We start from the raw sequence: 13,947 nt of genomic DNA, 5'->3' as shown, positions 1-13,947 counted from the left end.
GTATTAAGTGAAGTCTGGTCCTATACATGTGAGGTATTTTTACAGTCTATGAGACTATTTAAGCAAGTGTTAAAGCATCTTTATAGTTTCTTTTCAAGAGATCTGATTAGTGTAACATAAGATTATTTTTAATTTTGTGCAGTGAGAACTGAGCACTGTCACTTTTTAATGATCGTGTAAAAGTCAGGTGACTTAATCATGGTCTACAGCCCACTTTTGTAATTAGTCATTAGTCTTAGTAATATTGAAGCATTTCAGGTATAGAAAATGTGTGTACTAGTAGGCTGCTTCTGTGTATGATGACCAGCATTATATTTAAATAAAATCTTTCTTTTTCTTTTCTTTTTTTTAGGGATCGTCTTACAAAAAATGATGTAGTTGGAACAACATATTTAAGTCTCTCAAAAATTGCCTCTTCTGGAGGAGAGATTGAAGGTAATTGATTAAGCAGTGTGTAACATACTCTCTTCTCTTGTGTTACAAAGAATGGCAAAGATCTGTGTTTTAAGAAAGTATATTTATCTATAGTCCCTCAATTCTCTGGCAACAAGATTATCTGTTCCTTATGTTTTCAAAACAATCTATGGGGCTTTTCAAAGTAGAGTATTACAATTTTAATGACTAAACCACATCATAATGGAAATAGCAGTAGTTCAAGATTTGGTGTTCTGTTTTATAAATATATTTATAATATGTATTTTTTTATATAATAAAGTTATTAAATTAATGAACTACGTAAGTTTGTGAGTACTTTCCCAAATTCAGAAAACTATATGATAGCTTACAATCTACCATGTGTAAGATGTGCAAATTTACTTAGACTCTTAGTAAAACATTTAATTTCAAGACAATCTGGAGTCACTGCTTCAGAACCACTTCTTCTTTGGACACTGGTAAACAAGACTTCTTTTGCTTCCTTATAAGAGTATCTGTTCAATCTCTGGGAAGAGAACCTAAAAGCTGTGAAGTGTTCCTGATAGTTAGCCTAGAGGAACTATCTTGAACCACATATTCATTTCCTGGGCACTATCAGGCTGCTTTCAGATGTGGGGGGAAGGAAGCAAAACTAAACATCAAGCAAAATTCTAGCCCACATGAACTTTATTTTTTCTCAGGCCTTCAAATTTATTTTTAAAGGAGATTGCTTTATGATGTGTGGTTTGTTTGGTTTTTTTAGTGCTATTGTCATTTGTCATATAACTACTTCTCTTTTCATAATATAGATTTTTCATCTTCAGGAACAGGGGCTTCATCATATGAAGGTTTATATCTTCACCTGTTACTGATTTTGTGTTCCATTGCCCAAACTAAAGAGTATTGCCTAAGATACTCCATCAGCTTGAAAATAGTTTTTAATAATTATTTGTCTAAAAGATTTCACCTTTGTGATTAAAGAGTATCAAACATAATTAACTCTGTAAATCAGTTTTGGCACTGGAACCAGTTTGAAAATATTTCTGTTTGGCTGGTGCTTCAAGCTGTGTGTTAGAGATGAACATGTAGTTGCTTCAATTACCAAGTGCTTAGTCTAACAATGGCTTGAAATTTTTAACTTAGCTACGAGATTACAAGTATATTTGCACCTGCAGAGCCCCGCAGAAGTAAATAACTGCCTAACATAAGTAGTGGCTGTTTTGCTTATGCTTAGCAAGCTATATAAACAAAATCTGGAAAATAAAATCTGATTCCGTAACTACCTGGAGAGATGACTTTTTCCATAACTGTCTAGGTTGACATCCAGTTTAGAAAGATTTTATGGGAAATGTTTAAATAGTGAGAAATAAATACAAGAGGAGTGCAGTTGAAAGGCAATCAACATTCATCCACACAATACTTCATTTACTATCTTTCTTTCTTAATAAAGCAATATTAAGATTAAGGCTCAAGTAATTTCTCAGAGTCGCTTTCTGTTATACGTGATCATCATCCTAGAAGTAAACAATTGGATTTTAAATGTGAAAAATAGGAAAAAAATTCTTTTTGTTCTAGATTTGGGAGAGCTTTTTTGTTGTTTCTCTATGTGTTTAAAAACTTACATTCTGTTTTGTTTATTCAGTTAGTAGTGAATATAGTAACACATATCTGTATCTTAAATCTAGTTATACTGAGATCTGATGTGAGCAGCTCAGTGTTAAAACTTTTTAAAAATTGGACATTATTCCAACAATCCTTTTTCATTCAAAAGTTGAACTGTTTCTGATTCAGATGTAAGGATGTGGCAGTATCCAAATGCAAAATAGAGAACCGCAAATCTTTATTTTATATTGTGCAGATTATATGTGACTTTGTGTTGACAGGAAATTACATCAAGACATCACATTCACTTTTACTATCCATTTGTGTCACTTAGTAGTGGCATAGTCATACAAGGCATAACCCTTTACTTTCACTGTCTTATCTCAGCCTTCTTTTCCTGTGAGAAATCAGTGCATCCCTCTCTGTGCTGCAGATCACTCCAGGAGATTTCAGTTGCAAGGTTAAAGACCTGTTTCTTTTTTTTCCTGCTACACTGTGCATCTTTTCTGTGGCTGTTTAGCTTGATCATTGGCTGATTAGCTTGATCATGGCATTTAAGTGACTGCAAATGTTGTTTTACTCAGTTTCAATTTTTTCTAGAAAACGTGTTTTCTGTTAGCATAAGAGCATATTACCCTTGCACATAAGTTAAAACCAAATTTTTGGAGTGGGACATAAATTCTTTTTATTCCGTGGGATGCTTGCTGCATGCAGTAGTATTTAGTGTAAGTGTTGTACAGTGAAGAAGGAAGTTAGGTACAAGTGCAGTCAGTGTTATACTTTAAATTCACATGGTATATCCAGAGAATAAAGTGTTCTCATGTTACTAATACCTAACTAATATCTAACATTTCTTCTAATGGATTTGGTAGTAATGTTAATTATTTTTTTCTGGCTCAGTATGGTAATTAACAAAGATATAATGGTAATGTCTTCTGTTAGTAAACTCTGGAGAAACTGAAGTTGGCTTTTTACCAACATTTGGGCCTTGTTACCTAAACTTTTATGGAAGTCCAAGAGAATACACTGGATTCCCAGACCCATATGATGAATTAAACTTTGGAAAGGTAAGTTTCTTTATTAATTGTGCTTTATAAAAGAATTAAACCCAATTCTTTTTAATCAATTAATTAATTAATTTTAATGGTTTTTGTTTCATATTACACACCACTTGCTGTTTCCTTTTGAATAATATTTAATATCTAAGATTAATAAGAAAGTATGATAGTATTTTCCGTTCCTATCTATTTTTGTTTTAAAGGTGTTTTTGAAGGAGCAGCAGTGATTTTGATAATTATCACTAACTGCACCTTTGCATGCATTTTTATGTCTTCTTTCCGTGTTTGCATAGATAGGTTTTTCACTTCTTGCATTAAATAAAGCCAACTGCTTTATTTCACTTGTTCAAATATGTGCATCCATGCCTCTGCGCTAGTTTTCAAAACAGTTCAGTGAGGCCAGAATCATGTACAGCCAAAGAAAAAATACTCTTATTTAGGGCAAATATATAACACTGGATTTGATATGTGTTTATGTTACAGGGAGAAGGAGTTGCTTATAGAGGGAGAATTCTGGTTGAACTATCTACAATAACTGAAAGCAAGCCTGTTAATAAAAAATTAGAAATGATTCCTAATGATGACTTACTGGTTGTTGAGGTAAATCCTTGCTTTATTGTCAGTGTTGGTAGTGGAGATGTGCCTTGGCTGGTTGTTTTCAGAGAGTGATTTAACTCACTAAAATCAAAACAATGGAGTTGAATCTTCAAGTTAAGAGAGGTGGTCGGTGGTGGCAGAGCAGTAGTGGCTACAAAAACGTTGTGCCCTTGTAGTAAGAAGTGTTAATTTGAAGCATTTTATAATATCAAGTACAGTAATTTATTATACATGCTACATTTTCTGGTTTCTCCTCAGAAACCAGAAAGTTATTGAAGTTATTATTTCCATTAAGAAATCACTATAGTTTTCTATAAGTGTGGATCCTGTTTTGAACTACAACTGACAAGGCTGTTTCTGTAGAAATACCAGCGCAGACGGAAGTTCTGCTTGGCTGCTGTGTTCCACTCTGCTACGATGCTGCAGGACACTGGAGAGCCCATCCAGTTCGAAGTGAGCATTGGCAACTACGGCAACAAGTTTGACACCACCTGCAAGCCCTTGGCATCAACCACTCAGTACAGCCGCGCTGTGTTTGACGGTAACGATGCTCTGCTTCGGGGATTAAACACTCTCAAGTTGTCCTTTTGAGGTGCTATCTGTAGCTTGGGAATGTTAGCCCAAACTGCACTGAACACTTCCTGAAAATGTGACAGGAAAGAGCGTGTGGCTCTTCACAGCTTTTGAGATGAAGTTGCATTTATGGAATACCTGCTGCAAGGCCTACTGAGATTATTAACGAAATTGAGAGAATCCAGTGAAATCTTTTGACCATGTACTAGATAGACACAAAATTTGCAAGGAAATTACATTATTTTAGAGGTATCTAGGGATTAAATAGGGAAAACACCCTTTCAATATCTCTTTTAGAATAAAATAATAACTTGTTTTTAAACCATACGTCTCTCAGGCTAGAAAAAACAAACTAGCTAGATCACAGGAAAATACATTTGGCTATAATTTTTTTATTAACTGCAAAGAGTTTTTCTTTTTTTCCTGTGTGTTAAATGAAATAATCACATTTACTCTGGAAAATAATTTTAAAAATATTTTATTTCAAAGACATACTTACATTAATGTGCCATCTACATTAGTAAGTTATGGGAAAGATTAATGAACATGTTAACAGCTAATTTATTTTTAAAAATCTGTTGGATTTTGAAACAATTTGAATTTATTTGAAGTGAAAGTTTGCCATTCAAAAGATGCTACAGTGGCTTGAAAATACAAATTCTTTGATGAATTTGGAGCAGTGTGTATGTTTTGAATGATTTGTAGTACATAAATGAAATAAATATAGCAACAATGTACAGTATGTATTCCTGCCATGAATTTTAACTCTTACACATAAATGTTTCACACCAGGTAATTATTATTACTACTTGCCATGGGCAAACACAAAGCCAGTTGTAACGCTGACTTCTTTTTGGGAGGACATAAGTCATAGATTAGACCCTGTGAATGTAATCCTAAACATGGCTGAAAGACTGGTAAGACTTTTAAAATCTTTCTTTTGCTGATGTTAAGTCTGTGGAACTGTTATTTCCATGTTTTGTTAAGTACAGTGGGGGAGAACATCAGAATAGTCCTGTTAAATATGAATCAAGTTTAAACATCTGAGTCTTTTTTTGGTTTGGTCTTTACACTGACAAATAAATAAGATTAAAATCTTGAAACTCCTACTGACTATAAACCACAGTGGAAGTTCATAAATGCAAATTCTTTTCTTTTAAATTCCTCAGCAATCCAACCTGGCCACCTTAAAATCAGGAATGCAGGCTAAAATATCTGAAACCCAATTAGCTGAAATGTGGTTGAAGCTGATTGATGAACTTACAGAAGATATAAGGTAAAAGGACCTTTTTTATCTCTTATGTTATCATTCTAGCCTGCTCAGAATCTTCACTATTGCCTCTGCTAAGTCAGAAAACAAATTCTGAGGACTATAAAGCTGACTAATCCCATGAATTGACCTAAGAACTGAAATTCCAAAAGTCTCTAAAAGTAATAAAACATCATAGATGTTACCAATGAAATAATCCATCTAGTTGTGTAATTCTCCTTTATCTCAGGCTAGTTTTATTACTGACAATGATAAAACAAAACAGTATCTCTTGACAAAATCTCGGGGAAGACTGTTCTGAAAATAGCTATTAGGTCTGTTTGCTGCCTTTCTTCCATCCTCCCTTCTTTAGAATTCCTCATGTACCTTTGATTTACCCATGTCTCAATGTTATTTCTGAAACTGAAGAGAGAAGAAAATCTAGTAATTTACTGGTAAGCCAAAATAAAAAAGTCAAAAGCTATGCAGAGATTAAGACCCATAAAGATCACGTTTCTGAATAAACCTCTAGTCAACACGTCTGCATGTATGGGAGTGTTCAGAGAAGGCAACAGTAGAGTTGCTTTCAGCATTTAGAGTTCTAAAAGAGAATAACTTCTAAATAGAGAGGAAGGAATTATATGAGAAAAAGACATTAACATAAGGATATATTGACATGGGGAGAGTAAACAAGTGGGTGAAAAAACATCACAGGAAAAGGAAAAATGACAGAACAGTTACTATGCATAAGAGGAAATAAAATATGAAATGAGAGAACAAATCCATCAAGTTTTAGAGCCAATATAAAAGTAAACAGAGGGGGAAACAAACAGTGGAGATCAGTATATATTAGAAAAAGAATTACATGACAGAAAGCTTATGTAAAAATATAAGTTAGTAACTTTGTAGAATGCTGTGAACTGAAAGAAATCAGAGAGAAAGGACTGCCAAACTCTGGGAAAATAAAATGTAAAACTCTAGGAAAGGTCAAGCTGTTGCCACATGGAGCCATCTAATGAATGTTGAAACCTTAGGTCAGTTCATCATCCTGTTATTAATCCCGTCCATTATTTTATAAACTATCACTCAACCATTATGGAGCAATAGCACTTAGATATATCCACTAAATGAACTTCCTTGCTTGTGGTATACAATGCTCTTTTTGGTTTTTTTTCAGCAAACTCATAAAACCTCTGTCAAAGGCATAATTCCCTGTGTTGAATTCATGGAAGATTTTTCCTTGGCATGATAAGGTTTTAACGAGCTAGGAGTTTGAGAGAGTTTTCAGTGCACTACTTAAACCTAAAATGATACGACTTTCTGAAAGTTCTGATCTGGTACATTTGATATATGTATAAGTAGCTCCCAGGGCAGACAACCCTTGCATTCAGATTTGTAGAACTAACTGTAGTGGAAAGCACAACAGTCAGTGTCAAAGTTTTGCAGAATCAAAACCCTTAGAAGTGCATAACATGTCATTAAATGTAGGTCAAGGGAGAGTCACTCTTTTCAAACTAGGTAAGGTCTTTGGAAATTTTTTTACTTTTTCTAAAGTATCAAAATAAAGACATTTTAATTAACTCTGTTAAAGGGATCCAGTAATTGGTCATTGAAAAGCTGCCTTTTTCTCAAACCTCCTCTAACTCAAAAAAGCTCATTTATCCTACAGGATTGGTCAGTGCTGTCAGACACAGCATGATTTTTTTGGGGTTGTCCTGTGCAGAGTGAGGGCTCAATGATCCTTGAGAGTCCCTTCTAACTCAGGATGTTCTATGATTTCTTGGTTCCATTGAATAGTTACTCTGCCCTCTGGTGACTCAGAAGTTCTGTGTCATGGATTTCTCTTAAAGTTCTTTGATGTTTTCTTGCCGGAGGATTAAATCACTCTAGTCATAGACTTATACAAGCCCCATTTGTGTATTGAGTTTCTGAGAATATCCAGTTTCCAGTGAAGGATATACAGTTTCCAGACCTAATCTTGGTCTGAAGGCACTGATTTAATTTTTGAGATGCACATTTTGAGAGAATAATTTTTTACTGTGAATATATAGAGAAATGGATTTCCCTTGGTTTGATTGGCAGCAATTACATTAAAACAAACATATCAAGGTGTTCTATCTTGGTGCTTATTATGTAACTACAGCCTTTCCCTTGCTTACTATAAACACTTTGTCAGGTGGAAATTCTGCAGAAGCAATGGCACAGTTCCAGTTGTTTTAATCACATGAAATGATGGCACTCAATCCATTGCTACTGTTTGCATGTCTGCATTTAGAGCTTAGCTAAGTAAAATCCACTTAGATTATTAACCATAACAAATATTCTCTTTTCAGTAAACCATTTCCCCTCATAGAAGGCAAATCTAATATTACAGTCCTTGACACTCAGATAGAAAAACTGCGCCTCAAGTCTCTCAAACAGATTGGAGAAGCAGCAGCAAGGATGAGAAATGAAGCTACTGATGTGAAAGCCACTCTGACAGAAATTGAGGATTGGTTGGATAGATTACTGCAACTGAGTGAAGAGGTTAGTGCTGGTGATTTAATTAGTTTAGCAATACCTGTCTAACACAAATGAGTGTAAAGTTCACTGCTGATTAAGCAATATCCACTCTCTGTAGAACAGTAATTTCAGATGCTGTGAAAATAAACATGTTCACCTCTGTAATTGCAATTTACTTAAACAAGATGTTCTCATGTGTTAGCTCAGTCCTCACTGAGAATGTGTGTTGGGTAATGATCACTCTGTGATTTGTAGAATAAGACCCTCTTCTGTTTTAAGTGTCTGTATTTTGTCCTTTCCTTTCTTCCAGAGTAGCAAGTCACTTTTCTGGTTCAAGGAGTGCAGGGTATATGTTGTATTTCCACAGCTTGTTAGCCACAGTATTCAACTAACAGAGTTAAATCTGTTAGTTTCTGTAGTTTTTTTTTTTGTTTTTTAAAAAATTTCAGCAACTCATAATTGGTTTTCACAACATTTTAGAAATGGTTTTATTTTTAATTTGTTGTTTATGCCTTGTAAAGCTACTGGTTAAAACAAAAAAAGAGCATTTAATTGATCAGACCTGCAGCTAGCTCACAGAACTCCAAAAAGGTAATGGGTGGCTTCTGTCTCCTGCTGAAAGTCTTACCATGACATGATCTTAACATGAAAGCATCACAAACACTTTAATATGTAGCAGGTCAATCCAAAGCATCAGCATATGGCTTCAGTCACTATTGTCACCATAAGAAAACAGAGATAGAAAATGTCTTTAGAAAAATTTATAAAATGTGTAAGAATTGCTTTTTTAATAAAACTTACTTGCTTTCCAAAAATCTTAATGGTATTTTTTATTATTCTTTCAGAATGATATATTGCTTTACTTGCCAAATAAAACAATTCCCCCTATTTGTCATAAGTTTGTGGTGATTCTTGATTCTAAATGATAAATCCTTTGACATAAACCGTTGCTCATGTTTCTCTCTTTTCTAAGCTCCAGATGAATTTATTGCTCTAGTAGTTACTCTTCTTAACTCTCCTTTCCCCACAAATAATTCACAGCCACAAAACAGTATGCCTGATGTAATCATATGGATGATCCGAGGGGAGAAGAGACTGGCCTATGCTCGTGTTCCTGCACACCAAGTGCTGTACTCCACAACAAGCCCTGAATCATCGGGAAAATACTGTGGAAAGACCCAAACAATCTTCTTAAAGGTACCTTTTTCTTTCTCCTTAAGAAATAATTAACTAAATTGAGATGCCTTCTGACATGAGTTTGAAACATGCAAGCAAACTATGAACAATGAGGTGTCAAAACTCAGGACAGATTAAAAGCTAACTGCATATAGCTTCTTCAAAATATCACAGAAGTTTTAAGTTCATCATAAGCCAGTTAGAACCAGTATTAGCCCCTATCTCTGAGATTTTTCTAAGAGTTCAAACTTGTGATAGATCTTTTAGAGCATTACTGGAGTTGGTATTTTGGGATTGGACATGAATGGACACTTTCAGAGGGAGTAATGGGTGTTAGTCAGAGAAGTTCCAAAAATCTATTCAAAGTTTTGGATGGTTTTCTGCAAGCAATAGAGGATGTCTACGCCCAGTTGTCTCTCTGAATTGAGTCATACTCTTGAATGGGAATGCCTTTATCCATTGAAGTTGATACTGTCTTAAATTGAAATAAACCAGAGAAAAGCAATCTGACTGTAAAACAATAGCACTTACAGAGTTTCTCATTTTACTAGTAGTTATATTGATTAAAGCTTCAATCCAGACAAGCCTGTATCTTCATGGTTTTATGCAAATCCCCACTGATTCTGCATTTACTGAACCATTCCTGCTAACCTCTGCATTTCCAACAAGAAACTCAAATATCAACATCAAAGTTAATGTCAAAACTAAAAATTCATTGCTGAATGAAACTTGGGAGAGAATATACAGGAACAGGGATGATACTACTGTTAGTGTGTTTGGTTTTTACATACCCTAGGCAGGTGTCATTTAAAGAATGTTTTTCTCTTGAACTAATTATTAGTGGCTTTTGAGAAAAAGCAATACAGGAAGCGATAAATAAACATACATTGTTACTCATATCTCTGTGTTATTGTATATATTTTACTGAAAGCTACAGTACCTGCACAGCATAACAAAGAATAACATTTTTGTTTGTGTGCCAGTACCCACAGGACAAGACGAAAGATGTCAAAATGCCTGCGGAGTTGCGGATTAACATTTGGCTGGGGCTCAGTGCAGTTGAAAAGAAGTTTAATAGCTTTGCAGAGGGAACATTCAGTGTTTTTGCAGAAATGGTATGTCCATCATTGCTTTCTTACTTTAAACTTGGATGTGAGTGTTGGGAATTCAGTGCAGTTGGAGCTCTTTTGAATTTCTTTGCATGCTGGACAGAAAGAGGGAGTAGTGTTTATTATAAGGAAACAAGCAGACCCCATTCAAGGCAATTAATGATCAAGTCCATTGTGCCTACCAGATGAACTTCAGCAGACCAGATTCTGAACTGGTTAGTCAGGTACAAATCTGGTTAACTCCAGCAATTTCAAAGACGATTATTTTAGATTTTTATCAGTGTAATTAAGATTGAGATTTAAACCATTATGTTTTGGCATGTGAATAGCCCCCTTTTTTTTTTTTTTTTAAATTGCTTCTTCACTTCTACAAATTACACTTGGATACAAGTGGTTTTGCTTAATAATGGTTCTTTTGTAGCAGTGGAAAATTTACTGTTGCTTACAGAAGGCTATAATATGATAACATTTCAATGAGAAAAGTTAACAAGTTCAGAATACAAATACTTGAAATAGTCCCGGAGCATATAATAGAGGTTTTGGATGGTAATGGTAAGTAGCAGGGGTGTTTTATATGCCACATCACCTAATGGTGCATATAATCTAGTGTCAGTAAAATAGCTAATAAAAAGACATTTTTATGGTGGTGTCAACATTGCTCCTGTTCTTGAATATTTAATTGCTGTACTAAGTCACTTAAAGCAATGGTGTTCAAAGCCATTATTTAAGTATACATTTTAAGAGGCTATTGAATTAGTTGGTCTTCAACAATCCAACAATTTTGCAGGAATAAAAGCAGAAAACTCAAGACCATCATAAACTACAAATAATCCCAGGAAGGGAAATGGACTATATAAACTGGGCTGACTCCAGAATCATGCCCCTGGTAGCTACTATGATAAGATTTTAATTCAGTTCTACATGTTATAAAATAAAAGATTTTAAATAGGAGGAGATTTGAGATGGAAAAAATGTCAGAATCATGCATTTAGTGAACAGAAGGAACTTGTTTGAATAATGTAACAGAATTTTATTTAACAGAGCTTTAATTTTGAGAAAATTTTACAGTAGTTGTAGGGAGGCATTATGTTAAGAAGAAACATTGTTTACCAAACAGAACAGAAACAAATGAAAGAAAGAAATTAATGCATTGCACAGTAATGTGGAAAGGGAGTACTTAATTTCAGAGAAAGGAAATTTATAGTAAAATGTTTCAGTTGTAATAGTCACATAATTTTTTTTTCTCCTGAAAGCTGTTTATTATTCCTGAACAATAACTGGATTTTTGCTTTCTTTCCACACAGTATGAAAATCAGGCTCTCCTTTTTGGAAAGTGGGGTACCTCAGGACTTGTTGGTCGCCACAAGTTTTCTGATGTTACAGGAAAAATCAAACTGAAAAGAGAGTACTTTCTACCCCCGAAAGGCTGGGACTGGGAAGGAGAATGGATGGTTGATCCTGAAAGAAGGTCAGATTTTTTAAATTTTATGCAGGTAGGAATAAAGGCATTTAAGGTGTTGAGTAAAGGCTCCTCTGTGTTTTCTTGGATGAGAAAGAGATTTTAAGCTGAATGTTCCAGGACAGTTAAAACCAGCCAATAGTCAAAACTAGTTAATAGTGCTAAAATTAACATTACGTTTTTTAAAACATTAAAAAACAAGCAACAGAAAGAAGGCATTAATTTCTAAGAACTTACAGTTTTGCAATCCCCGTGTTATGATGGCTATATTGATTATATTTTCTGGGTCTCAGTGCTTCATCTTTTAAAAAACCACAATAATAGTATTTCATGCCTAGGAAGCTACAGTGAGGTTTACAGCTGTTTGTGTGAGATTCACATATCCTGCTGTGATGGTTTCAGACAAGACCCTTGGATTGGTGGATTGTCCCTAGATAAAAACTTAACCCTGGCATCCAGTATACATCTGCAATTCATCCTGTAGCAACACCATTACAGCATTTGCATGGGCATTCACTAACACTGCATGTCTGTTTGTGTTTATTTCGTTAAATGTTGAGAAGCTTCATGGCCATCGCTAAACAACTGGCACAGGTTGTTTCTCAAACTGACTCAAGGCAGTTGTTCTCAGTAGGTTGTGGTGCCATGTGACAGCTCCTCCCCTGGCAGACCAAATTCATGAAGTGCCAGTCCTTCCTCAGCCCTAACAGGTTCAGTCTTGCTCTGCCAGAGGTTTCCAGCTCTGGAGCTGTGCCAGTCCGACTGTGTTGCCACACTTTAAACCAGACTGGGTACATTATTTGTTTCATACACAAAAGCCAGCATGAGAAAAAGACTGTTTTCTTTTTTCCTAAGAGAAAATATTTGGCCCATTTAAAATTCTTGTGTTCTGATGGTGAAAAAATACAGAACTGTTGCTACAGAAAAATGTGCAGGGAAAAATATGTGCTATAATTTGATCCATTGTAAAATTTTATCAGTTATAGGTATGAATGGATGAGGTTTTGTTTATATTAAATTAATAGCTTTTATTTCAGTGAATAATATGACATGAAGAAAAGCAGTAACATGGAGATATTTTCTCAGATAATGCAGCTGTTGAAATGCATATTTTTGCCATGCAGCTGCTTCCACTGGGAGGTGATCTGTGGCTCTGTTTGGACAGCAAATGGCAATGTGGAATATGCTTCAGTGCCTTCTGAACTGCAGTGAGCCACCAAGGGAAAGCAAAAGGCTTTTGTCTGATTTAATGTTCTTCTATTTCTTTTACTTACAAATTAGAAAAATATAAACCAACTGGTTGCTTCCCTTGTCAACAGCATAAATGGAAACAAAATTAATTACATTGCCAAATGTTAGGGCATATATAGATGCACATGCTCTAGAGATGCATATAACTGTCATATGCAGTCTGGGTGTAGGTGACCCAGATGATGTTTTTTCTTTTTCCAAGAGGATACATTGAAAGCAGATCCTGAATAAAACAGCAGTTAAACATTCCTGCTAGTCACTCATATTTATGAGTAATGTTCCTCCTATTGCTTACTGCTACTGGAGTTTCTTCAGTGTTTTTTCTGTGTCCTTCATATGGATGGACGATCCAGAATGCCACCATGTGTACACATTCTGTACTATGTTTCAATATGTTCTTTGTAGTGAACTAAAATAGGTTTTATTTATTATTGTATTTTTTTGGATGTGCAGTTTGTTGACTGAAGCTGATGCTGGTCATACTGAGTTTACTGATGAAGTATATGAAAATGAGAGTCGCTATCCTGGAGGGGAATGGAAAGCATCTGAGGAGAGTTTCACAGATGTGGTGAGACTTAAATTTTTCACTGGATAAGTAAAGATTTAAGAGGAGGAGTACTATGTTTTGCTACACAAAGCATTTGTGTATTTACTCTACTAATGCATAAACCTGTTATGTTTTCTTTACATAAAAGAATGGAGAAAAAGCCCCTCCCCCACGTGAATTCACATGTCCTTTTGGATGGGTGTGGGAAGATGATGCTTGGAAATCCGATTTAAATCGAGCAGTAGATGAACATGGTGAGATTTACTGTTATCTGCTGGTTATTAGTACAATCTGCTGTAGTTCATAATGAAGGAGGACACATGTCAAAACTGTAGCAATATCCTGAGCACGATAGTGGTTGCCCTATGGAAAAATACAAAGAAAATATTTGGATTAAGTTGCTTAAGCAA

The 13,947-nt window shown here is 34.9% G+C and overlaps 1 protein-coding gene across 3 annotated transcripts in view; it reads left to right on the top strand.

The window, feature by feature from the left end:
• Positions 1-13,947, top strand: part of MYOF (myoferlin) — a 60,943-nt gene that overhangs the window by 23,292 nt on the left and 23,704 nt on the right. For 2 of the 3 annotated variants that reach the window (XM_085065214.1, XM_085065216.1), the window contains exons 16-28: positions 353-435; positions 1,224-1,262; positions 2,959-3,083; positions 3,558-3,674; positions 4,035-4,212; positions 5,037-5,161; positions 5,414-5,520; positions 7,827-8,019; positions 9,037-9,192; positions 10,155-10,286; positions 11,585-11,748; positions 13,444-13,558; positions 13,686-13,791. In XM_085065214.1, coding sequence (XP_084921340.1) covers positions 353-435; positions 1,224-1,262; positions 2,959-3,083; positions 3,558-3,674; positions 4,035-4,212; positions 5,037-5,161; positions 5,414-5,520; positions 7,827-8,019; positions 9,037-9,192; positions 10,155-10,286; positions 11,585-11,748; positions 13,444-13,558; positions 13,686-13,791 — 1,640 coding nt within the window. The remainder of the gene's footprint in view (positions 1-352; positions 436-1,223; positions 1,263-2,958; positions 3,084-3,557; positions 3,675-4,034; positions 4,213-5,036; positions 5,162-5,413; positions 5,521-7,826; positions 8,020-9,036; positions 9,193-10,154; positions 10,287-11,584; positions 11,749-13,443; positions 13,559-13,685; positions 13,792-13,947) is intronic. The other variant, XM_085065215.1, reaches the window with a different exon arrangement.

This window comes from Lichenostomus cassidix, chromosome 6, assembly GCF_008360975.1.
Source record: "Lichenostomus cassidix isolate B80296 chromosome 6, HeHo_3.0, whole genome shotgun sequence".
Classification (NCBI taxonomy): Eukaryota; Metazoa; Chordata; class Aves; order Passeriformes; family Meliphagidae; genus Lichenostomus; species Lichenostomus cassidix.
The sequence above is the reverse complement of the archived record's forward strand: the minus strand, read 5'-3'. Positions and strand labels throughout refer to the sequence as shown.